Raw genomic sequence first — 26830 nt, forward strand, 5'->3', positions numbered from 1 at the left:
TGTACAGTAAAGCGCTTCATTGCCATAGTACGATGTATAAAAATTCTAATTATTTTAAAATTATAAGCGTGAGGATATCAAAGACAAAGTAATCGACATACGTCATTAAGAAGATACATGCAAGTTAAATGATAGTAAGTGGGTGATGCAACTGACAATTTGCAAAGGTTGTACTACCTCAGAAGAGGGAAACCAAAGTGCAAAACTTAAAGTGAGTTAGCTTCTGTAGAATGTCTGTGTTGTTCATTATACAAAGAAAATAAAATAAACATACCATTGCCTTTGACCTCCATGTGAAGCATTATGCAGGCATTTGAATTTTCATATTGAAAGAAACTCCCAAGTGTGACTATATTAGACATTAATGAAAAATCATTGTGAATTAACCTGGCTGTGATGAAATGATGCCCGCGAAGAATCTGTTTATTCTTTCAGTGAGTTTGAAGGAGGAGGACAATTCTAAGCTGCACTCACACATGTACTAGGGATGTTGAACTTTTGTAAGTTCATTTCAGTCCGGTAGCTTGCATTTGCATATAGTTAAATATCTTTAAATTATCCCTGATAGTGAGTACAGAGCAATATATTGTTATGGGAGTGTCAAATATGTGGGCAGTTTTTTTTGGGGGGGATTATTCAAATCAATTTTTAATCTTGTTATTATGAGGCTGGAGTGCAAATGGATACCAGTTTGTTCTTACAATAGAAATTTCCTTATTGAAGTACAATATTTGTCAAAATTTTGTTCATGTTTGTAATAAACTTTCTTTGTAGTTAATTTTCTTTCAATATAGTTCCACCCACACTGTGACCTGTCCCCCATGCAGAGTTAATTTGAAGTTATTTTTTTCTCAGTGTTCTTAAGGTTTACCTAAACTTGAAAAATATCATACCTGGAAAGGATACTGCTTTATTTATTTAGAACTCAGCACAAAATAAGGTGGAGAGATGGTATACTCAAGAAAAAATAATAAGGAAGTTAGGTTCTAGCTGGGTCCCCTTGCCCACTATAAAATGAAGGGGTGGTGCTCAGTGCCCAGTTCATCCTTGATTGTTTACCTTTTACCCAGATTTCTGGGTATTAAATCGTTTCTTTTTGCGTAGTGAAACGGAGTGTGGTTGGCATTCGGACACTGGGCAATCTGCGTGCTACATCTAGCCACAGTCCGCAAACTACTACAATGAAGGAGGAAGACGACCTGACCCAGGGCCGTCAGGAATCCCTTCACTGCCGGAACAGACAAGCCCTGAACGAGGCATAGATGGACCAGGATGTTCACGATGCCAGGGATTGAGGCATTGATGGGCTCTATGCCCTCCTTGGAACACTATCTGCTGAAGACTGCCCACTTTGCTTAGTATATGGCTCTGGAGGATTTTTTCAGGTTACCTGTCATCTGAGCGGCTGTCCTTCTGGAGTACCCCTCCCTTTTTAGTAAAACGCTGAATAGTCTCCACGCGTGGAGGGAGAGGTTTGGAAGGCCTTCGTGGAGCGCGTCCTCCAGAGCTGCTGCTGGGTCTGGCACTGGAGAACAAAAGACTGGCATCTTCGTGTTCATCCTCGTCGCAAAGAGGTCCAGACAGGGAGAGCCCCACTTTCCTATCACTGTCTTTGCTACTTATGGATGTAGAGAACACTCTGCCACCAACACCTGTCCCCTTCTGCTGAGGCTGACTGCGATAGCATTCCTCTTCCCCGGAATATATCAGGCCGTCAGGAAGATGGCGCTGTCCTTGGCCCAGGGGCCAAGGACAGCGCCATCTTCCTGACGGCCTGATCTCCACCCACAGGTCGTAAATCCGACGGTGGCATTGACACTCATCAGGGCCGCTCTTTTCCCCACTAACTTCCCATTAACACCTGCAGATTCCACTCGGAGAACGTTCCTGTTTACAGCTAGGCAACGACGTTGCACACGCACAGATTCCATATAAGGAGATCTTAGTAAACATAGAACAACTCCAGTAACACATACTACGAGCACAAAGGAAAAACTCTAGCGATCGCAAGAGAAGCAGACACACTCGTGACCAGAGGAAGGATGGTTGATGGTGACCTGGAAAGGTCGACTATGGTGTCCCTCTAGGGCAAGCTGGGAAAAGAGGTCAGTGTCGTACATGTGGAGAGGCGGGTTAGGAAGGTATACTATACAGTAGGCCTGTTGGGTGAGGACCTCTGGTCGGATAGCGCACGCTCTAGAGGTTCTCCTATATATTGGTCAATGGGAAGTATTCGTGTTGGAACAACTGCCCTTTTTTGGTGTAGAATTAAGTTTCTCCTTTGCTTAAAGCAGATTGCTGTCACTCACTGTCAAAAGGAAAAGTCAACCCTTTTGACCGATGTGTTTAACACTAAGCAGAGTAGTAAGAGTAGAAAGAAACTCGATTCTCCTCATTCCAGTTTTCCTTTAGTTAAACTAACTAGTTAATATTTGTGGTCCCATGAAATTAAAATACTTTACTAGACCTTGATGAATATGGGGTTATAGACCCATATAGTATTTTTTATTTGTATTTTATAAAGACAGCTGATTTCTGCATTAGATAAATGTGTATGTGGTAGCTCTAGACATAATGATTACTTCCCAATTTCCATCCATCCATATACCAAGGCACTTCCCCCAATTTTGGGGGGTAGCCGACATCAACAAAGAAACAAAACAAAAAGGGGACTACTCTCTACGTTCCTCCAGCCTAACCAGGGACTCAGCCGAGTTCAGCTGGTACTGCTAGGGTGCCACAGCCCAACCTCCCACAATTCCACCACAGATGAAGCTTCATAATGCTGAATCCCCTACTGCTGCTACCTACCAATTTCCATAACTCCCATATTATCTAAAGTTTTTGAACATCTTTTGGCAAAATGTCTAAATAGGTAGCCTGAAGGTATTCTCATGTTTTCTAGATTGCAGCTTTGCTTTTACAGAGATCTTGGAGCATGTGATGCCCTTCATGCAATTTCCAATGCTGTAAAGAAAAACCTTGACAGCAGTCAGGAGGTTCGAGTGATTGGCCTTCAATTTTAGTGCTGCCTATCATGAGGGCCTTGTTTTCACTCTTAAACAGATGAGAGTAGGTGGGTCTTCTCTATGCATCATTATTGAATTAAGTAATAGATTGCAAATAGGTGTTGATGGAAATCATTAATAACTATAGGAATGTATTACCTGGTGTTCCTTAGGGTAGTGTTCTTGGCCCACTACTTTTCATACTACTGTATTTACATTACACATGTGGTGCTGTCTATAAATCACCCTTGTTACATACACAGGTGATGTTACTCTCTTTGTATTGATTTCATCTCTGGAATGTAGACCTAGAGTTGTCAAACTCCTTAATAGAGATCTCGCTAAAATTAGTGCATGGTACAAATTATGGAGCATGAAGTGGAGGGACAGTGGACGCTCAACATCCAGGTCTTTGCAATGACAACCCATTTAAAATTCTAAGTTTGATTCTTGATTGTCAATTTACTTTCAAGATACACCACAGGTCTGTTTTTATTTAGTTACCGGTATAAAAAAATTTGTAAGCTGAAAATGTCTTTTTAAGATTTTTGGTCATCAATCTATCCTGCGGCAATGTTTTCATTCTACCATGTTTTGAGTGCTGTTCTCCTGTCTGGTCTTCAACTGCTGACTCTCACTTCAATTTGTTGGGGGAAAAACTTGTGTATATAATTTCTTTCTTATCCCTGATCTAAATAATCTTTGGCAGTCATTCACTTCGTCTTTTATATGTTACATAAGACTTTTAATAACTCTGACCATCCTTTGCATTCGGATCTTAACAGACTGTACCATCCTGTACGAAGTACAAGTTATGCAGTCAATTCTAACAGTCTTGCCTTTGGTGGTTGAATTGGTGGAGCTTCTGAAGTTCAAACTTGTAGCAAATTCTCTTACGTTGAATCGGTTGACAGGAGTTTGTCACATAATTTATTCGTTATTTCTCTACTTCCTATCTGCATTTGCCTACTTTCCCTGTTGGAAACCTTAGACTCGTAGCATCCTGCTTTTCTGGCTAAGGCTGTACTTTGGCTAGTAATAATATTGATAATAATATCAATAATCTCAAAACACCCAACCAAACACACCATAACAAATTCTTGGCTAAGGATACATACCCCGAATCAATGGTCAAACAGTATATTATACCTGTACACAAGGGTACTGTCAATAGGGACACCTGGTCAGTCACCCAAACTTCAATTACTGTTTTAAAAGGTCATATTCAGCCAACCCTACAGCAACTATCAATAAAAAGACTGCTTACTATATAGTTAGATACTCAAGGAGTATACATTATCCTGACTATGAAACAAATGTCAAAGAAAAGACACTAATCACTCAATGCTGTTGTCTGATCAGAACCTCTGCTAGATACTCTCTGAAAGCAGCCTGACTTTTAGTTATAGTACATCACTTGTGCACGTGTCAGTAAACATGAACTCTTTTGTTTTGATTAACAGAGGAGGATTTCAAGGTCAACATAGATGAACATAAATTCAATATGGATTTTTAATCAACCATTAAATAAAACTAGTATATTAGTAAAGTTCCTGCTTAATATCAATAACTTATTACACTAGCATTCTAAAACTCCAGAGGTTGTTGGACAAATATAAAAAATATTACTGAAAGGTATAGAGTCTAAAGATAATTTGTCTAACCTATAAACATGTCAAACTCGATGTTTCTACAGACAAAAGACTTATATAAATGGGAGAGTATGGTCAAGATAAACAAATTTACCGACCCTTACCTCATTCATAACATTATCCTTAGGTTTTTCAGGGGAAGCAATAGACTGGAGAGCCTCCTTTTCTTTCCTCATTAAATCCTCCTTTTCTTTGGTCATCAGTGAAGCCTCGAAGGCTGCCTTCAATTCATCATCAAAAGACATTTTTGGGAGACCTCCTACAAAAATGTGATAAATAATATTTACATTTCTTTAATTTATTCTCTAAACAATCTTACTCTTGCATTTTCAGGATAAAACTCTTAAACAGAATATTAAGTTTAGTACGGCTTAGTTTAGGGTAAAAGTTATAAAGAACCAATGTTGGGTTGTGTAGATAATTACAGTACTGCATTAACAATTAAACTACAAAAAAAAAAATGTACCAGGTAGTTTTTGTTGCGTATAGAAACATGACTTATACTTTTTGGGTAACCTACATTTTTGGTAAAAGCATGTATTACATGTCCTATGCTAATAAACCCTTGTCTTGAACCTGGGTTGTCTGGAGATGGGTCCTAGATTTAGTAACGAATTTGGGCACACATCTAAGAGACTCTCAAAAGGTCTTTGCAACTGGCCAACTCTTCGTCAAAACTGCTGCTCAAAAAGTTTTGAAAGTTAGAACTCTGTCTGATAACCTAATCAAGGGCTCATATGGGGAACGAATAAGAGACTTGAGAACATGGATCACGTCCCACTCTGGAGACCTAAGACCTAGGTTGGAAAAGACTGCTTGCAGCTCTTCTCAAGCATAGACAGCTCCCATTCGATGGAGAGGATATGCTCTTCAATTGGAAGGCAAGATTCATGGCTGGGCAGTAGCCTTCCACAGCCGTGACTGAGAGGCAATTCTTGGTGAAGATGTTATCTGTGCTAAATATGCTAACAGAATGGTATATCATTCCACTTGCTAATATCAGGTAGCAACCAGGTTCACCTTAAGTCTGGTGTGATCAACACTTGGTTAATCATTCAGCAAATCAGAATAAACTGGGAAAAGGTATATGATTTCCCAGATGTACCTGGGTGACAGCTGTACTGTGTGATTCAACACCTAGATATGCATCTGCTTGTCAACTTGCAAAGAAGTAAGGAAACTCTGGCTCTCTGCTTGATGACTTGAGCTAATATAGCAGCGTTGTTGGTCAACTCAGTTGAAAGCTTCAACTGTTCTTGGAATGTTTTATTTTATCAGGTAATCGATGATGAAGATGCATTTCTCCTGCTGAAAACACACCTGGTACAACTAGGTTGCCAGAATGATGGGATCCATCCTTCGATACATGTGAGAAAAGTTGCACATTTGGAGGCAAAGAGTGGAGAAAACCCACCTAGTGAGGTAGCCTTCATCCAGCCATCATGAAAGATTGGCCCGAAACTCCTGTCCCACTAGAACAGGATAGAATAGGGGATCTTTGGAGGCCGACTAGTGATTATCCAAAACCACTGAAGGGACCTAGGAAGGAGATGCCTGTGACTCCCGAGGAGTCACAGGCTCTAATAAGGTAGAGCTACCAAGGAAACTCACCAATGTTAAGCTGGAAGTACCGTCTGGAGAGAACAGTCACTATCTCTCTTGGCTTGCTGACGTGATCATCTGATCGAAAGACTTTCGTGACTGATGTGTCTATCAGCATGTTCAGATACTTCAACATCTGCTTTGAGAGTGAGATTTGACTTCTCCCAATTGATCACAATTGCCAGAAGGGACAAAAGGCGAAGTTATCTTGATCCTGCAGCAACTGCCTCTCTGGGGAGACCAGGATCGACAAGGGAACCATCCACCCGTTGAGATAATACCATTAAAGTTATTGGGTCCTTTGACTGGCCAGAGAGTACTACATTGGATCCTTCTCTTTTGTTACGGTTCACTTTCTCTTTGCCTACACATACCCCAAATAGTCTGGCCTATGCTTTACATATTCTCCTGTCCTCATACACTTGACAACACTGAGATTACCAGTTCTTCTTTGCTCAAGGGGTTAACTGCTGCACTGTAATTGGTCAGTGGCTACTTTCCTCTAGGTAAGGGTAGAAGAGACTCTCTAGCTATGGTAAGCAGCTCTTCTAGGAGTAGGACACTCCAAAATCAAACCATTGTTCTCCAGTCTTGGGCAGTACCATAGCCTCTGTACCACGGTCTTCCCCGTCTTGGGGTAGAGTTCTCTTGCTTTAGGGTACACTCAGGCACACTATTCTTTGTTTCTCTTCTTGTTTTTGAAGTTTTTAATTATTTATACTGTATATGAAAGATTTATTTTAATGTTGTTACTGTTCTTAAAATATTTCATAATTGTTAATTACTTCTCTTGTAGTTTGTTTATTTTCTTTCCTCACTGGGCTATTTTCCCTGTTGGGGCCCTTGGGCTTATAGCATCTTGCTTTTCCAACTAGGGTTGTAGCTTAGGAAGTAGTAGTACTAATAATAATAATAATAATAATACTGTATATCTAAAAGATCTGTCCCATATGAGAGACCTAAACTGCCATCAAAATAAACACTTCAGTGGACATCTGGAAAGTAGGAACAGTCTGAACATGGGGAGAAAGGTTGATGACCAAACTCTAGCTCTCAGTTGAATTCTTTTCCAGGAAGAGTAAACTGTAGAAGCCTGGAAATCTGTCTTGAAAGTTTTCTAGTAAAATATTCAACAGCCCTTTCACCCCTACAACCATGCTAGATCTTTTAGTTGACAAAGATAGGGCCTGGTTGGTAGTCCAGAATAGGTGGTAAGTACCCATTTTGAAGGACACTCAGTACCTAATGTCCAGTCCTGTTCTGTCAGGATGTCCTATGGCATAACTCTACTCAAAGCAGCAGTAGAATAGGGACTCCAACATATGTCTCCCTCAATCTCTTATCTATAAACCCTTACTGGACTGGTCATATTGGGGGCCTCAAAAGTTCTGTACACTATATATACAGAATCCTTCTGAGTGGAAGGAGGGGGGCTTCAAGTCTATACAGTACATACACAGAATCCTTCGGAGTGAACAAACTTTCTGATGGTCCTGATTGAGGTTTCAAGAAGCTCGAGGCAAGCTTCCTCCCACTCACACCCCCGATTCTGCAAGCATGGCCGCACCCGAAGGTTTGGCAAATGGCCTTGAAGGAGATGTGAGCTAGATTAGGGAGCCCTGCAAAGCAGATCTCCACTTCTTCATCACCCCATGTATATGATTCCTTAGCAAGAATGATGTGAACCCCAAGAATGAAGCTTTCTGATGAACCTCTGGACCACCCAGTTCTGATAACTGGGACACCACCCTCTCCTTCAAAACCCTGTTGACCCACTGATTTGTTGGCTGGTTTGATAAAGAAAAAAAAAAAATCACTGTACACCAGACGGCATGAGTCTCCTGTACTTCTCCTAGTGTCAGGAATTGACAACCAGGGCATCTTTTCAAAGTACATCACTGTCCCTAACTGCTGGTCAAACCATGAGACTGCTTGGAGGGTGGCCATAGCAGAAGTCTCCATAGTTGTGATGGACGTTCCTGTCAGATCTAATTATCTCAAAGTGCAAACTCCCCATCAGTCCACACACTGAGCGGTCAACCTGAAGAGGTGCTGATTTAGAAGACTCTGGTCTGTAGAACCTTCATTCCTTGAAATGAGTGGGGCGGAAGGAAGTTGACAGAAAGTGAAAGTTCTCAGACCCTAAGAATCATTCTACCTCTTAATAACCTTCCCCAATTCAACTTCTTTAAAAGGGGTGACTGTAGAACCCGGAGTACCATTTTGAATGACTTCAAGCACACTCCTTTCTTCCACTACCTTCACTTCTGCAAGGCTAGAGCTTTTGAAGTCTTAAGGGTAACTCTGGAATAACATCAAAGTGTAACTGAGGGGAAGACAAAGGGCAAGCTGTATCCGTTCCAAAGGACTTCTATAACCCACTGCTCAGCTCCATGTGGCTGCCACACTGCCCAATGACAAGGCAGGCATCCCCCACTCCACTTGTGGCAACTGAAGGAGGGGGATCCCCTTTTTACCCATATCCTCATCTTTCTTCAAAGAAGAAGCAACTGGAGGTCCTGGTGGGTCTTCAAAGGTCTCACCACAGCCGCATTAGTATGGCCTAAGTCCCTGAAGGTAACTGCACAGTGGAAGAGGGAGTAATGGGTAACCTTCCTCCATTGTTGCCTCTATGTCCCTCTGAGGAAAAAAGATGTATCCTCTAGCATAGGAGTCTTCCACAAGCCAACATCGCCTCTTGTCCATCTTTCCTAAAGAATTGGGGAAACATCCATAGCCCTCTACTCCAGGACTCAGATGGCTTATGAATTAGCAGACGTGTATGCCATGAAGGCCACCACATTTGTACCAGATAGAACCAACTGGCTGTACTTTGGCATATGAATAGGGACAAAGTAGGCAACTGCTGTGGATCACTGATTGATCCAGGAATCCGCATGGAGGCTGGCCCTGGCCCCAGACTCAAGAGCGGAAAAGATTGTTCCCTCAGTATTGAGTCTCTCAACAGGAAGACCTTCAGTCAACACAGAACTTGCAGGATTAACAGGAAGAGAAACCAAACTTGCACTATCCAGTAATATAGGTAGAATCTTCTTTAGAAAGACTGCAGGAGTCAAGATCTTGCTTGAACAGCCAGATAGGAGTGAATTTTCAGGAGATCTGAGAATTCACTCTATCCAAGGCCATGTTAGCAGGTTCCAACCATGGCAACTCTAAAGAGGTCTTTGGTCTTTGAGCCTTGAGGGGTGCTGAAATGCCGATCAATGAATTTAGAACCTAATATCAAAAGAGCCATAGTAGCCTCTGAGTTCATTACATTCAGAAATGAGTGCAAGAACATTGCCATACAAATGATCTGTCTCTGGAATCTACACTTCAGATGGCGTTATTGGGTTGTTGAAAACCAGTCTCCTCCTCCCTCATAAAGGTGGTGGTCTCAAATACTTTGAGAGTTACTTTCCTACCCGAGCATGCATGATTCAGGCCAAGAAGAGAATCGGGAGTGTACAGTACTATGAAGAGGATAAAGGGGAGTTCGATTTATGATCAGCCTTCCCTTCCGATGTAACGAGGTAAAACTTTCTTTGGCCTCTGTGGTGTGCAAAGGTTAGAGCAGTGTCAAGTGGCGGGCAGTAGAGCCGTGTGCATACCGGTCATCTAGTGTTGTAGGACCTTGTTACTGATTGATGGTATGAGATGGAAAACATCAGTTCTTATAACAACACACGGAGAGGTCCTGGATGGTAACTTTTTGTTGGCCCCGGTCATGCGGGTGAGTGGGAACTCAGCACATGGACTGGCCAAGAGGGGAAAGAATAGGTGAAAAATGATAATGATTGATAATTATCTGACATCATAAAATGCAATGTTCACTGATGAGGTGATAGATAGTCACGTTCCCTAATGCCCACGTGTGTGGGAGCATCTTTACTGACCTGGGGGTGACGAGAGAACAATCACAAGTGACCAATCATGCTGTGATAGATCAAGAGGAGATAGAGGATCCTATTCCCGATCATGCTAATGTAAAGGAATGTTTCATCGCTCATAAAACAAAGGAAACTGATTTACAGTTCCTTTCACCCCACCATAATCCAATTTCTTTGGGGAGAGAGAACAAGGTGTACTTCGGGCACCAAGGGGAATTGAGTGGAAAAGGCCCCACCCTTCATCGGTTCGGTACAAGATCAAGCCTCAATAGCACGAGCGTAAACCACTCCACCATGTACTAACACCTTCCCGCTTTGGATTAGCTCTTGGTACCATAGCGCTTCTCACCCATAAACGAGAAGAGATCCATCGGAGTCTCCCGCAATTCCCGTTGATTGGTTTCCCTAGATTTCTTGATGATTTTTTTTTGGCAGAAGTAGCAGCATTTGAAGAATCTGACAAAGATGAGGCAGAGGAGGAGGAAGAAGAACAAGGAGAGGAAGAAGCATGCATATGCTTCCTCTCCATGCCAGCCTTCTTCGGGATCAAAGGTCTTGGTGGCCAACGACCCACAGAAGAGGTCAAAGGAGCTTCTTCAACAGCAGTAGAGAACAATTCAACAGGTCTAACCAAGCTTTTCGCCAGGCGTAGAAAGAAGTACACAAAAGGAAAGCCTCAGATGTTCTGGCAGCAGCCAATAGCTTTATCAAATTCCTGCTGACGGAGCACCAATGATGCCTAAGGAAGGCCACAACTTCCTCAGATCCAGGTTATTGTCATCAGTCTGAACGGTAAGAGGCAACACTCGAGGAAAAGGAAGAGGATTATTACCTTCATAAGAGGGAAAGTTTCATACACTCTGTGTGAGGAAAGCCCCGAGGGCGAGTCTATGTCTCTTCCCCAATTAATTCCTTCACAGGACCCAGACCTAGAGGAATCTAAAGGAGACACAGCAGGCTGGTCAACAAAGAAGAAAAGGAGCTATAAAGCTTCTATGGCATCAGTTTAGGCATTGAAAGTGCTGATACCAAGGAAACCTTCTTCTTCGTAAACTCAAAATCACTGCAGAGGCAACTAAGACATGGACTCATCACAAGGCAATGCCTGCAAACACTCATGCTTCATTCATACTGACAAGATAAAGAAGGATTATAACACCCAAATTTGAGAGGCGAGTAGAATATGTCTATAATGCATGCGTTTCAAAAGCAAAATAGCTAGCCTTACTTACCCACTTCCCCCCCCGTAGTTTAACTACCTCGTTTAATTTCTAACGGCTGCTCCCGCTTCCCTGAAGTCATGCTACCTTACAAGATGAAGGTTTGTATTCGTGGGAATAAAGAAATACATCAATGTATTTCAAGCTGACAAATTACCTACTATGGGATTATGTATGCTAATATGCCATTCAACTTCCTTTGTATGTAACGATTACTATAACTCCAAAGTATCATTTATCATCTGAAAATATCTACAAACAAGTATTTGAATAAAAGCAATTCTACAATAAGTAGAATACAACTGCTCAACACTAAAAAAATCTCCAGTCTCAAAATTTAGACATAGGAGGTAAAAGAGTAAAAACATTTTAAATTAATGCAAATTTTTCTAAATATACAAACCAAAGTCCATTAACAGGAGTATACTTTCAGCAAAGCTAAATAAAGCTGTTAAAACTTAAAAGAAGTGGTAATAGTTACTGAGCCCTCACTTTAATCTTCAATCTAGGATTTGCGAGGTGATTAAAGCAGGAAGCATATCTTGAAAAAGCTCAGGTTTGTACAGTTAGGAATAATAAAATACATATAAATATGTGATTTCCTTCACGTATACAAATCCTCAGTTCTTTAACAGAAGACTTATCCTTAAGTGGGAAGAAGACTGTCAAGTCACCAAGCCTAACCTTCCTATGTTTTCTAGTCCATTGAAACCAGAAGATAGGTAATTCACTGCTTACTTACATGCGATGCTTCCATATTCTAGAGCAATCGCTGGTGTGAGACACAGGAAGATTCAAAAGACATTACCATCAAGGCAGATGTACTTCGTTGTGTGGAAAGTAGCCCTGCTGTTCAGCTAACTCCAGGGAAGTCATATGGTATTTTCCAATGCTAAATAAGGGCAATTTTGGTATTGGAAAGTTAATTTGGTTATGGGAAATAGAATTTTGATGCCAAATTTAGATTCAAGGTAATTTGATTTTACAATTTTGGAAGAACTTTTTCTTAGTAATGTTTATGCATTACGTTTGGCATTATGCTCAGAGAATTACAATCAACAACATTTAAGGCTTCATGCAAAAATATGGGAAGCCATCATATGACTCTTTTACATACCAAAGTTACAACCTTTTTGAGAGGAAACATTCTTGTGAGAATGGTAGAGTTGAGAAAATAATTGTTGTCTTATTTTCTTGATCATAAATTTAGATTGTCTGACAGATTAAGAAATAGTATAAGGCTATGAAAAGTTGCTTATTAAGCAAACATTTAACAAAATTAAATGAAACATACCTATCCCTACAAAGGACAGAAACAAATAATTTTCAATCTCAAGATAACATGATATCTTTATCACGTAAATTGTAATACTGGACTTCAGTAGTAGAACATCATAATTTTGACTGCTTTCCACTTCTCACTGAATTTCTACAGGAGTCTGAAGTGGATTTACATACCTAAACCTTCAATGATATTAAGGAACAACTTAACAACTTATCAGAATCTCTAATTGAGTATTTTCCAAACTGGAAGAACATAGACCATTATTGTGTACAAAATCTATTTCATTCAAAATAACAGAAAAACCAACATGATTTCTACAATTGGATTACAAAAACTTGATAGAAATGGCTTCAGATAATCAGTTAAAGGCCAAGTTTGAAGAAGTGCCATTAGATGTTTCCTGGAGGAATCTGAGCGACAAATATCAAGAAATGTCTAAACGATCCATAAGAGTACTGTACTCTTACCATTTGTGACAACTTATCTGTGCGAATCAGGATTTTCAAGATATGCTACCACAAAAACTAAATATTGAAACGAACTGGATGCCTGACCGGATATGAGAATTCCACTAACCAGCATTAAATCAAATTTAGGGGATAATGATGTCCAAGAAACATGTATTTTATCCTCTAGTTATCTTTTTAAGTATATTATGTACAACTTACTATTTTGATTAAAAAGTGTTTATAATAATTTAATTTTTCAATACACATAGTATGTTTTATCTTACATTAAGGGTTACATTATTTTTTAAATAATGTCAAAGGGTTCCACAACAAAGAAAAAGGTTTGGAAACCACTGGCCTAGACGAGGAGGAGATTCAGATGAATCGAAGGATGGGTATTTAGATGTAGGAGTCATTCAGGTTCATTGAATGGGAGAAGTCCTCTTCCTAATGGCATATCATAACATAATTTCTGTCTTTATTTGAAAAAGAAGAAAGATGGTCACCAGGCTCCAGTCGACTTTTTCACTCAGTGGAAATACGTCCTTCCCTCTAAATATCCCTACTGGACGATAATCTTTTATCGCAATTATCTAAAAAGCAAAGGATTAAAACAGCCATCTGAGGGTGCTGATAGTGTCTGTATTATCCAGCAGCTGAAAATAAAGTGAGGGGTCAGAGTAACTACTCCTACTTCGTTTATGTTTTCAGAGCCCTAATCATCTTTACAGATAATATACTGTACTCCTATTAAAGGACGATTGTTTTTTGAGTATGAAACAAATGCCGAGACATTGAACTTACCTGATAACTTCACTACATCAGTCTTGGGCACAAGTGTCATTTCAGATATCCTGGCTTGTTTGTACTTCCTTCTCTTATTTGGATCTGGAGGTTCAATATTAACTTCATAAAGTCGTCCTTTACTTGTGGTACTATCTGTCTGGTGCCTTCTTAATGAACGGGAATTTTCCTTAGCTGTATTGTCAGATACACTGGATACTGATCTTTTGAATGTCCTGTTTTTCTCTGGCTTGCCCTTTTTTGGACTTTTGAACGTTGGAGATGGAGGTGTAAGTACCACATTACTTTTTTTTTCCTTCAAGCCAGGTAACAATGAAGGGGACGTAAAACTGACATCACTTAGGGGAAAGGAAAGGTTGTGGGTGAACTTCAGTGGAGAGTATCTAGGGGTGGAGGCATCTTGACAAACTATATTTCCTGACTTTAAATCTTCTGTATCTATTTGCAGTGTAGAGGGCATCTGCAATGCTTCCACATCAGTGGGAACATTCACATTTACTTGCTGCAAAGGTTCTTTTGGAGGGCTTTCAAAATTAGGTCGAGTTGGCTTCCTACATCCTTTAGGGGTTGTGTTACCTTGTTTCCCAAGAACAGGACTCAGCTGTGTCTTTAAATCACTTGCATGGGCAAAACTTCTTTCTGGACTTTTACATTTGTCTGAATCATTACTGCTCATAATATGATCAGTGTCCTGACTAAAAATTGTTTCTGATTCAAAGAAATCGGTGTTTCCGTACATTACTGTTTCTGGTACAGATACAGTCTGAGTGGCCAATGCTTTTCTTGTCTCTACATCAACATGCAACTTGTGCTCATCTAAAGACAGAGTCTCCGGTGCTAGTACAGAATCGCTATCATCATCTATTTCTAACTTTAGTTTTTTCTTAGTGAGTCTTGGCGAAGATTTTGAAAGGCACCTATAGTTTGGGTCTCCTTTCTTCCGGGCTTTCACAATAGTTTTACCAGGAACTATACCTCCTGTAGCACAAGCACTTTCTAGTTTTATAGGAGAACTTTTGAGCTTCAATTCCTTCTCTGCGTTGAGCAATACAGTAATTTGGGACTCCTCCGAAGAATCTGACTGTGTAGTTATTCCCTCCTTAATTCTGAGATTTCCAGGATTATCTTTTAGAAATGGCTTTTCGCAATTCTGACAGACCTTAATCTCATCTTTCTGTTTGGAAGCAGCCTCAATGGCCTCGTCACGTTCTTTCTTTATATCTGGAAATGGAATCTCCATATAGTGCAATGCAATAATAAGTTATATACTGAATATGTAAACACAACTGTAGTAATGGATAAACTACACTTAACACAATAATTGAAAAATACATCATAAATAATAGCTTATCCAAAACCTTTAGAGAAATTACCTAATTATGAAGCATACGGATGAAATAGATTAAAATAAAATATACATACAAATGGCACACTTTAGACAATACTAAAGATGCTCTACATTACTGCATCCTTTAAGCCTATGCTGCTTTGCTTTTCATTTATTCCTTTCTGTCTCTCCTTGTTTAACTATTTCAAATTGCTCCAATTTTCAATGTTCGTTTAAAAATCCTTCCGATAAACCCAATGAAAACCTAGAAAAGTTACACAGAACTCTCGATCTCTTACTTGAAGTTTGGAAATTCAGATTATTGGATTTTTGGATAGAAGAATGTCTACATTTCATGTTTCAAATCTTATTTTTAATGAAGGCAATTTGTTTTATGGCTAAAACATCCTTTTCTTATATTTACATAAGCACATCCAGTTGCTTACTTAACCCTTTTCTTATCGGCATACGTGAACAATTAATCTATCTTCAAGAACTTCAGGTAAAGATACTTAACGTAGTCTCCCATAAACTTCACAAGAAAGTAGTTAATTTCTTTCGATCATGTCTTGAAAAAACGTATGTTCCATTTATCTAAGTTATATTTATCGAATTTCTTTCTCTGCTCGTTTATACAATCACAATCCTCCCGTTATAGTTACGCTGAATGATGCAAGAAATGTGAGAGACGGTAACTAAATATGCCTAAAGTGTAATATTTGGCCAGAATATATGCATACATGATTATACTGTAATGTACAGTACTATGCTAGTACTATTTTACTCATGTGTGGGCATTTGGTACATAAAACATATATATTTTGAGATTTGAGGGACGGGGCTCACCACTCGCTGCTTAGTAAATATGATGAGTATGATATTATAATCTCCAGTGTTGAGGGAAATCACATTAAAAGCCTTTACTTATGCATCACACATACATATACCCAGGCACTTTCCCCAATTTTGGGGGGTAGCCGACATCAAACAAATGAAACAAAAAAGGGGACCTCTCTCTACGTTCCTCCCAGTCTGACAAGGGACTCAACCGAGTTTGGGTGGTACTGCTAGGGTGCCACAGCCCAACCTCCCCCGTTATCCACCACAGAGGAAGCTTCATAACGGTGAATCCCTTACTGCTGCTACCTCCGCGGTCATCCAAGGCGACCGGAGGAAGCAGCAGGGCCTACCGGAACTGCGTCACAATCGCTCGCCATTCATTCCTATTTCTAGCACGCTCTCTTGCCTCTCTCATATCTATCCTCCTATCCTATACTTATGCACACTAAAGTATATTCAGGTGATCGACTGTATTTCTTTGTCTGCTCTTTTATATAATTACAATTTTTGTTATATTTATGCTGAAAGACATATGCAGTATCAGAAACGACACCCAAGTAAGCCAGATGAGTAAAATTTGCCCAAAAAATTGGCAGACAAAAAATATATAATGCTAGCCATGTCAAACTTAAGTGTAGCCATTTGGTATAAGTAGTGTATATATTTCTGAATTTGAGGGGTGCTCCTCATCAACGCTTAATAGATAACCCTGAAATAAAATGAAAATGTTCTCATGATCACTAGTGGTGACGTATAATTACCCTTAATAAAGTTAATTAGAGGATTTCTATAAAAAAACTTTGATGGCCAATATCTCAAAACATGAAATTTTCACAGAAAAATCTAAACTTTTTTTTTTATGGAAAAAGTTACCATTTATATATGAAAAGATTTGAAATTTTATACTATTCTAAAAATCTAAAGAGGGGATTTGCAAAATTATTAAAACTTATATATGATAGGAGGATAGATGTGAGAGAGGCAAGAGAGCATGCTAGAAATAGGAATGAATGGTGAGCAATTGTGACGCAGTTCCGGTAGGCCCTGCTGCTTCCTCCGGTGCCGTGGATGACCACGGAGGTAGCAGAAGTAGGGGATTCAGCATTATGAAGCTTCATCTGTGGTGGATAATGTGGGAGGATGGGCTGTGCCACCCTAGCAGTACCAGCCGAACTCGGTTGAGTCCCTTGTCAGGCTGGGAGGAACGTAGAGAGGAGACGTCTCCTTTTTTGTTTCATTTGTTTAATGTTGGCTACCTCCCAAAATTGGGGAAAGTGCCTTGGTATATGTATGTATATGAAAAATGACAATCTTTACAAACATTGCCACATTGACTGATAAAGAAAATCTGTTCTATAAAAAATTACCTTTAAAATGCTTTTTAAATGATAAAATTGGTTGAGAAATAAAAAAGATGAAGTTCAAAATTCCCCCAAAATAATATTGTTTATATGGGGCAGAGTTGCTCCCCTTAGAGCACTTATACAACCAATCATGAAAAGTGAAGGTAGCTTGACGTCAACATCTATGCCATAAATCAATGACAATGCACATGTTACTCGCTTAGACCCATGATAAACCGACATTTCAGATAACATCAAAAATTGAAAGTAAGATACTAGAAAGCTATCCTGGTTCTCAAAGAGAAGAACAAAATCATTACCTCTATTTTCAAGAGTACCTATCCTGGTTCTCAAAGATAAGAACAAAATCATTACCTCTATTTTCAAGAGTACCTATCCTGGTTCTCAAAGATAAGAACAAAATCATTTACCTCTATTTTCAAGAGTACCTATCCTGGTTCTCAAAGATAAGAACAAAATCATTTACCTCTATTTTCAAGAGTACCTATCCTGGTTCTCAAAGATAAGAACAAAATCATTACCTCTATTTTCAAGAGTACCTATCCTGGTTCTCAAAGATAAGAACAAAATCATTACCTCTATTTTCAAGAGTACCTATCCTGGTTCTCAAAGATAAGAACAAAATCATTACCTCTATTTTCAAGAGTACCTATCCTGGTTCTCAAAGATAAGAACAAAATCATTTACCTCTATTTTCAAGAGTACCTATCCTGGTTCTCAAAGATAAGAACAAAATCATTTACCTCTATTTTCAAGAGTACCTATCCTGGTTCTCAAAGATAAGAACAAAATCATTACCTCTATTTTCAAGAGTACCTATCCTGGTTCTCAAAGATAAGAACAAAATCATTTACCTCTACTTTCAAGAGTACCTATCCTGGTTCTCAAAGATAAGAACAAAATCATTACCTCTATTTTCAAGAGTACCTATCCTGGTTCTCAAAGATAAGAACAAAATCATTACCTCTATTTTCAAGAGTACCTATCCTGGTTCTCAAAGATAAGAACAAAATCATTTACCTCTATTTTCAAGAGTACCTATCCTGGTTCTCAAAGATAAGAACAAAATCATTTACCTCTACTTTCAAGAGTACCTATCCTGGTTCTCAAAGATAAGAACAAAATCATTACCTCTATTTTCAAGAGTACCTATCCTGGTTCTCAAAGATAAGAACAAAATCATTACCTCTATTTTCAAGAGTACCTATCCTGGTTCTCAAAGATAAGAACAAAATCATTTACCTCTATTTTCAAGAGTACCTATCCTGGTTCTCAAAGATAAGAACAAAATCATTTACCTCTACTTTCAAGAGTACCTATCCTGGTTCTCAAAGATAAGAACAAAATCATTTACCTCTACTTTCAAGAGTACCTATCCTGGTTCTCAAAGATAAGAACAAAATCATTACCTCTATTTTCAAGAGTACCTATCCTGGTTCTCAAAGATAAGAACAAAATCATTTACCTCTACTTTCAAGAGTACCTATCCTGGTTCTCAAAGATAAGAACAAAATCATTACCTCTATTTTCAAGAGTACCTATCCTGGTTCTCAAAGATAAGAACAAAATCATTTACCTCTATTTTCAAGAGTACCTATCCTGGTTCTCAAAGATAAGAACAAAATCATTTACCTCTACTTTCAAGAGTACCTATCCTGGTTCTCAAAGATAAGAACAAAATCATTTACCTCTACTTTCAAGAGTACCTATCCTGGTTCTCAAAGATAAGAACAAAATCATTTACCTCTATTTTCAAGAGTACCTATCCTGGTTCTCAAAGATAAGAACAAAATCATTTACCTCTATTTTCAAGAGTACCTATCCTGGTTCTCAAAGATAAGAACAAAATCATTTACCTCTACTTTCAAGAGTACCTATCCTGGTTCTCAAAGATAAGAACAAAATCATTTACCTCTACTTTCAAGAGTACCTATCCTGGTTCTCAAAGATAAGAACAAAATCATTACCTCTATTTTCAAGAGTACCTATCCTGGTTCTCAAAGATAAGAACAAAATCATTACCTCTATTTTCAAGAGTACCTATCCTGGTTCTCAAAGATAAGAACAAAATCATTACCTCTATTTTCAAGAGTACCTATCCTGGTTCTCAAAGATAAGAACAAAATCATTTACCTCTACTTTCAAGAGTACCTATCCTGGTTCTCAAAGATAAGAACAAAATCATTACCTCTATTTTCAAGAGTACCTATCCTGGTTCTCAAAGATAAGAACAAAATCATTTACCTCTATTTTCAAGAGTACCTATCCTGGTTCTCAAAGATAAGAACAAAATCATTACCTCTATTTTCAAGAGTACCTATCCTGGTTCTCAAAGATAAGAACAAAATCATTTACCTCTATTTTCAAGAGTACCTATCCTGGTTCTCAAAGATAAGAACAAAATCATTACCTCTATTTTCAAGAGTACCTATCCTGGTTCTCAAAGATAAGAACAAAATCATTTACCTCTATTTTCAAGAGTACCTATCCTGGTTCTCAAAGATAAGAACAAAATCATTTACCTCTATTTTCAAGAGTACCTATCCTGGTTCTCAAAGATAAGAACAAAATCATTTACCTCTATTTTCAAGAGTACCTATCCTGGTTCTCAAAGATAAGAACAAAATCATTTACCTCTATTTTCAAGAGTACCTATCCTGGTTCTCAAAGATAAGAACAAAATCATTACCTCTATTTTCAAGAGTACCTATCCTGGTTCTCAAAGATAAGAACAAAATCATTTACCTCTATTTTCAAGAGTACCTATCCTGGTTCTCAAAGATAAGAACAAAATCATTTACCTCTACTTTCAAGAGTACCTATCCTGGTTCTCAAAGATAAGAACAAAATCATTTACCTCTATTTTCAAGAGTACCTATCCTGGTTCTCAAAGATAAGAACAAAATCATTACCTCTATTTTCAAGAGTACCTATCCTGGTTCTCAAAGATAAGAACAAAATCATTTACCTCTACTTTCAAGAGTACCTATCCTGGTTCTCAAAGATAAGAACAAAATCATTACCTCTATTTTCAAGAGTACCTATCCTGGTTCTCAAAGATAAGAACAAAATCATTACCTCTATTTTCAAGAGTACCTATCCTGGTTCTCAAAGATAAGAACAAAATCATTTACCTCTACTTTCAAGAGTACCTATCCTGGTTCTCAAAGATAAGAACAAAATCATTACCTCTATTTTCAAGAGTACCTATCCTGGTTCTCAAAGATAAGAACAAAATCATTTACCTCTATTTTCAAGAGTACCTATCCTGGTTCTCAAAGATAAGAACAAAATCATTTACCTCTATTTTCAAGAGTACCTATCCTGGTTCTCAAAGATAAGAACAAAATCATTACCTCTATTTTCAAGAGTACACAGCAGAAGAAAAAAAATAATTGAAAATAATTCAAAGCACAATGAAAGCTAGTTACATAAGAATGTACCAACATGATTAAATTCAAACAACTCACTTCAATATAAATAAGAAATTAATTTATCGCAAATTTTCTTAAATTTTCACTACAGTGTGTAACTGGCTTCTTCATTCTTAACACACTACTGCCATCTGTTCCACATAAACTGCTCTTAATGTTTATCTATTTTTCTCAACAACATCAAATGTAATTTTTCCCACCTTACAGTATCTTCAATACTTAAAAGAGCTTCAGTTGAACAACGGCTACTTATCTATGTGTAACTTAGTAATCCTTCCATTTCATATAAATGACAATCTGGTTGTATCATACAATCTTTTAGAGCTTAGGTATGATATCTAAAATCTCTATTTGCACCATCGATGAACTATAAGAGAATATGCTAGCTGTCCTGTCTCGTGCAGTCATTCAACACTTACCTATGTACTTGTATAATTTTACAGTACCCTTTGATTTTATATTGAAATTTGATGACAATTTTAGTTAATCTGCCAATGACTACGCAACATTAAGTTCATATGAAAAGAGGCGCTATCAATGCTTGAGTAGAGAATTTACTAAATATCTTTACAGGCTATTCACAATCATACAGCACAATTATATAAATTATGTACCATTAATATTAGATATTAACTGTGGACATAAGATATACTGACATTCAGGATACTCAAGTAAAATAACAGCGTGGGTAGTAATTGTCCATGAAAATATCACAAATATTCCGAGTCATTTATATTTTTCTCATTTATACAAAACTGAGTCCTTTCCATGAGAATATACAGACTGAAATGACCATTGAGTCATCAATAAAGTAGTTATGGTAGTTGGGAGGAGCCACGCACCTTCCTCACGTCACTTTGGACATTTAGCTCAAGGATTTAGTTGGATGGTCAAGGTTGAAGTACAACTTAAAGGAATCAGATTTGGAAAGTTTCTTAGAAGCAGATCGGAAGATTCTATTCTTCTCTGGACATGTCATCCTTTCTGGTCTAGTACAGTAGTGAGGAAAGTGACTCCAACAAACTCCTGGCAGTTTATCGTAAAGATGTTGAAGCTGTTAGGGCCTCAGCCAGTACTGACTTAAAAGAGAGTTAGTGTTAGGTCACTGAACACCTATCTCTCTATAAGGGAGATAACGTCTAAAATATAGGACTAGACATCAAGACATATGAATGGCAGACAATAACCCACCCTCCCCCTTGTAAAGAGGAAGGGGGAGTTACTCTTAAGCAGAAAGGCTTTCCGTTGCATTACTGACTAGCATCAGTCGTCTGACAAGCATGTAACAGTTGTGTCTGCTTCATCCCTTCGTGAGAACAATAAGAGATAGAAGGGCAAGTTATTACACCCTTCTTTGAGACTAATGCTGAACATGTTACCTTAGACAAGATGCAAACTTGTCTCATGTGGGTGTTGAGATCTTACATTGCTACTGCGCTGCCACCACAGGACCAAGGAGATACTGGGGTCTCTGGGCAGCATATTAAAAGTACCGGGGCAAAGATGGTCTGAAACTTTTGGACACTATCTTATGTTCAGAATCACTGATAGGTGATATGGGCAGATACTGACAGGGTTAGGCTCAAGAATTCTTCCTCGAAATGACAAGAGGCCATAACGGACTTCTGATGCCTCTGTCATTAGAAGATTCGCAAACCTAGATGGAACACCAAGTAGATACTTCCTTTATGTCCTGCTAATACTAGAGAGAGTTATGAGGATCAGATGAAGGATGTCAAATTCTGTAATGTAGCAAAGCCTGACACCCCAGGACCTCAGGCCTCTCAGAGTAAATTGTCTGTGGGGGGGGGGGGGGGGGGATATGCTCCAGCAGGAACTGGGTCTTCATAACGTCACCTTACTAGAAAGAAGAGCCCAATCTCTCCATAATAAAAAAAAGTTCGCAAAACTCCTACCACTTGCCACAGCAGAGAAGAGAGGAAGTACTGAGGGATAGTCCCTCCAATATATGAGCTAAAGTCTCGAGGAAGAAGACCAACTAACCCAAGAACAATTTCCAGGGTAGGTAAAACTGCTAATCAAGAGCTTCCATTGGGCAAAGATAGTTCCCTCTACCGAGGAGCTTCTTCGGCAGGAGGAGAGGAACTCCGTGATCTGTTGAAAGATAGCTCTGGCCGAGGAGAAATGTTCTGTATGACTCCCAAATGTAGTGTTTCTCTATCAACAACTACATGAGAGCTAGCAAAACAGGACAACACTCAAATTTGGGACATCCCAGAGAATCCAATGGAAAGGATTATAGAGGTGGAAAAACATTCCACTCTCCCTGGACAATGCACGAACTCAATCCTGGCAGGAATATTAGCTGCAGACTGGTTGACAAAGTCCAGGGAAATGGTTACTGGATGAGCTTTATATTTCCCACCCGGAGATTGGTGGCTTAGAGAGATGGTGACTGGTGTTTAAGGGGCAGCTCATCTGCAACCTGTGATCAGTAGCAGCTGTCTCACTCATCTCTTTGTGAGAATCAATGGATCTGCTCAGCTGGTAAGGTCCACTACTACCTCCTCATGGAAGAGAGTGGCTCTCTAATGGAAAGAATGCTCCTTCTATTTCCAGCAGGATTACGGAAGGTTTTCGAAGTCTCGCCTTCACACGGCCTGTGAACTTGACTAATAGAACCCCTAAGTAACAGTCCAAGGGCGAGATCTGTTACTTTTTCCCAAAGGAAAAAAGTACATGCTAAAGGTCCCCAGAAGCTTTCACGAGAGGCCTATTTGTGACTAATACCACTTTCCCTTACTTCTAGGAAAGTTTCTTAAATAGAGGAAGTAGGGAAAGGAGGAGCTGGATTAGATGGAAAAAAAAAAAAAGAGCACCAACTCATCATTCTTTATATCTCTTCCCCATTACCACAAGCGGTTCAGAGGTTCAAACTTATCAGGGATCGATGCACTACCTATCAGAGTTTGCTGATACAATAATGTACAAGGATATTTCCAATCAAACAGCATACCTAGGTATTCATCATTTGCTTAGGAGAGTGATCAGACTGATTGAAAAAGATCGATGGATAGTCGATTTGTTTTGCAAAGACTACAAAGATGCATTCCAGGAGGCCGAAGCTTAAAACTCAAATGTACACACATGTGAACACCTTAAGAAGGAAAGAGGTGCTTTGGAATAACTGAAGGGCTGCATGCACTACAAGTCCTTTGAGTCAACAACAGCATGGAGTCTTCCTCTCTGAAGGTTGAGAAAGAAGCTAAGGTTTCAACTGAACAGTTTGAAAGTACCAGTTCGGCTGTCTGAACTCATTCTCTGTACAAGTGACAACTCGTTGAGATGTGACGAGAGGCAGGATCGCCTGGAAGGTAGGTCTAGACTTGACCCAGATTGGGGATGAATAGATAAAACACACTTTCAGGGAATACTTACCATCAGTAGGAGAAAACACCCAAACCATTAATCATATTCTTCGATCATGCCAACTATCTACTAATTTGGACAACTCTGACTTGGTGAATGTAATTGAAAGAACGCTTCAATGGTTGGCTGTTTGGTGTGATAAACTATGATGATGAGTAGGAGACAACCACTGTTTCACCACCCATATTGTGCTTAACTCCTTTCCTCAACTGAGCCTGGACGGGAGGATGTCCGCTTGAACTAAAATCTAGCTGATTAAATTTTTTTTGGGAAACATCCGAGCACCTGGGCCACCATAGGGGTGAAGGTGATGACTTCTGTCAACCTGCTAAAGGAAGTATGAAGAATTCACTGGCAGAAAGTTTAGCCAATGCCAAGCGAAATTGGTAAAAAATCACAGAAGATAAGTTGTCTGAATGTACACTGTACTTATGAAAAATTAGTTTACCTACATTCCATCCATCCTCCCCATTGCCTTGAAGGATGAGGGGGGAGGGATACTTCTTAACAAATCTTCTCTGAAAAGAAGGTAAACTACATTCAATGTCCAGTCCAGCAAACTACGGTCACACCGGCTGCACCCCATTGAAGAAGAAAGAAGAGAAGGCCAGTCATTCGACATTTCAATCTAGGCTTACATCCAAACTGCCATCATGTACGAAATATTAGATTTTACAAGCATTTTGTATTTTTTCCTAGCCATTCAAACCTGAGGGAGATTACCTCGGCACGAGCTGGAATTGGTCGTTGAAATGAATAAAAAGTAGTTATCCAGTGAGAGTGGCCTCAACTGGTTACCATTCACTTTTGATACTTCAACCCGAGACTTAGATTCTTAGCTTGAGGAGGGAAGTTACATTAAAAGACTCAGGTTTTCATGGCTAGTTAAATTACAAATTAGTTTTAAAATTTGCTATTGCTCCTATGCATCTTACAAAACCTTGTCCTTTAATTAGAGAGACTCGCCACTTGGAGGGTTAAAAGTACCTTTAGAAATATTACTCAAAGAATTAGGACAGAAAGATGGAAATCCTAGCTTTGGAGACAGCCAAAGCTTTCTTCACAGATGATTGCATGTAAGATTGATCATGTCCAATCGCGATGAGGCAGGTACCTGAAAACTGTCGTCTTCTTAGGGGAGCTCCACCAGTATTCCTTGAAAGGGCAGTAGAATAAGAGCACCCCTTCCTTCTACTCAACTAAACGGTTTCAACCAAGACAAAGCGCAAACATACCTGTACCTCGTACCGATACATATCTGGAATGGGTACGTTCCCAGTATGTACCATCTCACCTTGTGTATGAAATAAAGAACAAACAATAAACCCTTCTCAGGGTGGATATATTCTCGGTACGAACCGACCCTCCCACACATACAGTACATGGGGATACATTTGTTGGAGACAACTCTGGCAGATCAGTCATCGTTCCAACTACTGTACTGTACATTTCCCTCTTTGGGTTAAATAACAGCAATCAATGGAAGAGTCGAGGGAATTGCATTTGGCACAATACTGAGAGTTGTATATGCTGACACCTCTTCATGCAGTGGGATGATTTTCAGCAGGCACTACCCCCAGTTCAAGACAACCCCCAGACAGAAGCAATGCATACTGATACATCTTCCTGGTATGGGACAGTTTACGGCATATACGCTTTTCTCCATCCTTTCCAGGAGCTTGTCTTCATCACAGTAGGAGCAGCGTGTGCCAATGCTTCTTTCCCGGGAGGGATACTTTTCGGCATGCACCCCTTCCCTCTTTCTCGGTGGCGGAAAACTCCTTCCTCCAACAGAGCTCTGGCAATGACAAAGGAAAGACAACCTTACGTCCACCTGTCATTGTCATCACCACACAGTGAGGGAATGAACAGCAAGACAAGCTGGTTTATCAGAAAACTTCAGTATATCATTAATCCTTGTCTTCTTTCTTTTCCTTAAACACAATGATATGCCATCACAATTACTAAAAAGAAAAAGCAAAAAGTTAAAATAACCAAATTATGTGGCAGCACAGCAGTTCATGTGTATGGAACTGCAGCCTAAGTTAAAGCAAAGTGGGTAGAGCAGACCCTCCACTTGCCAGCATCTATGATTATCTTGTTTAAAGTTTAAATGGCCATAGTTTGTATTCATGTAGGATGAAATAACAAATCCCCCTAAAACAGAGGCCTCATAGCACTCTTTGCAGCCCAATGCTAAAGTGACATGATAATGGCGTAAGTGGGTCTTCAACCCCCAATTCATATACCACACCTACCTTGTACCACCTCGAGCTGAAGATAATGTATACGCCTATTCAAAGGACGACGGTTGGTATATGCAAAAGAACAAGTATTTACTAAAACTTTTACATTTCCTATGAAGATATCAAACTTACCACTGACAAGCAGGAAAAGTGTGCGGCACACCATCTGTATAGCTCGTTCCTGTGGATCTGTGTTATTATGGAGGTCCTTAGGTTTGCCCTGCATACTGAAAACAGCAGACCAAAAATCTGACAACTCTTTTCTTGTATCCATTATTGATGACTCTGAAGCTAATAAAAAGAAAAGGATCCCATTATA

The 26830-nt window shown here is 39.2% G+C and overlaps 1 protein-coding gene across 1 annotated transcript in view; it reads right to left on the bottom strand.

Moving 5' to 3' along the window:
* LOC137658832 (muscle M-line assembly protein unc-89-like) overlaps positions 1-26830 on the bottom strand; it is a 48591-nt gene that overhangs the window by 17833 nt on the left and 3928 nt on the right. The window contains exons 2-4 of the mRNA XM_068393909.1: positions 26644-26802; positions 13911-15131; positions 4765-4919 (exon numbers count right to left, since the gene is read on the bottom strand). Coding sequence (XP_068250010.1) covers positions 4765-4919; positions 13911-15131; positions 26644-26785 — 1518 coding nt within the window. The 5' untranslated portion in view covers positions 26786-26802. The remainder of the gene's footprint in view (positions 1-4764; positions 4920-13910; positions 15132-26643; positions 26803-26830) is intronic.

This window comes from Palaemon carinicauda, chromosome 19, assembly GCF_036898095.1.
Source record: "Palaemon carinicauda isolate YSFRI2023 chromosome 19, ASM3689809v2, whole genome shotgun sequence".
Classification (NCBI taxonomy): Eukaryota; Metazoa; Arthropoda; class Malacostraca; order Decapoda; family Palaemonidae; genus Palaemon; species Palaemon carinicauda.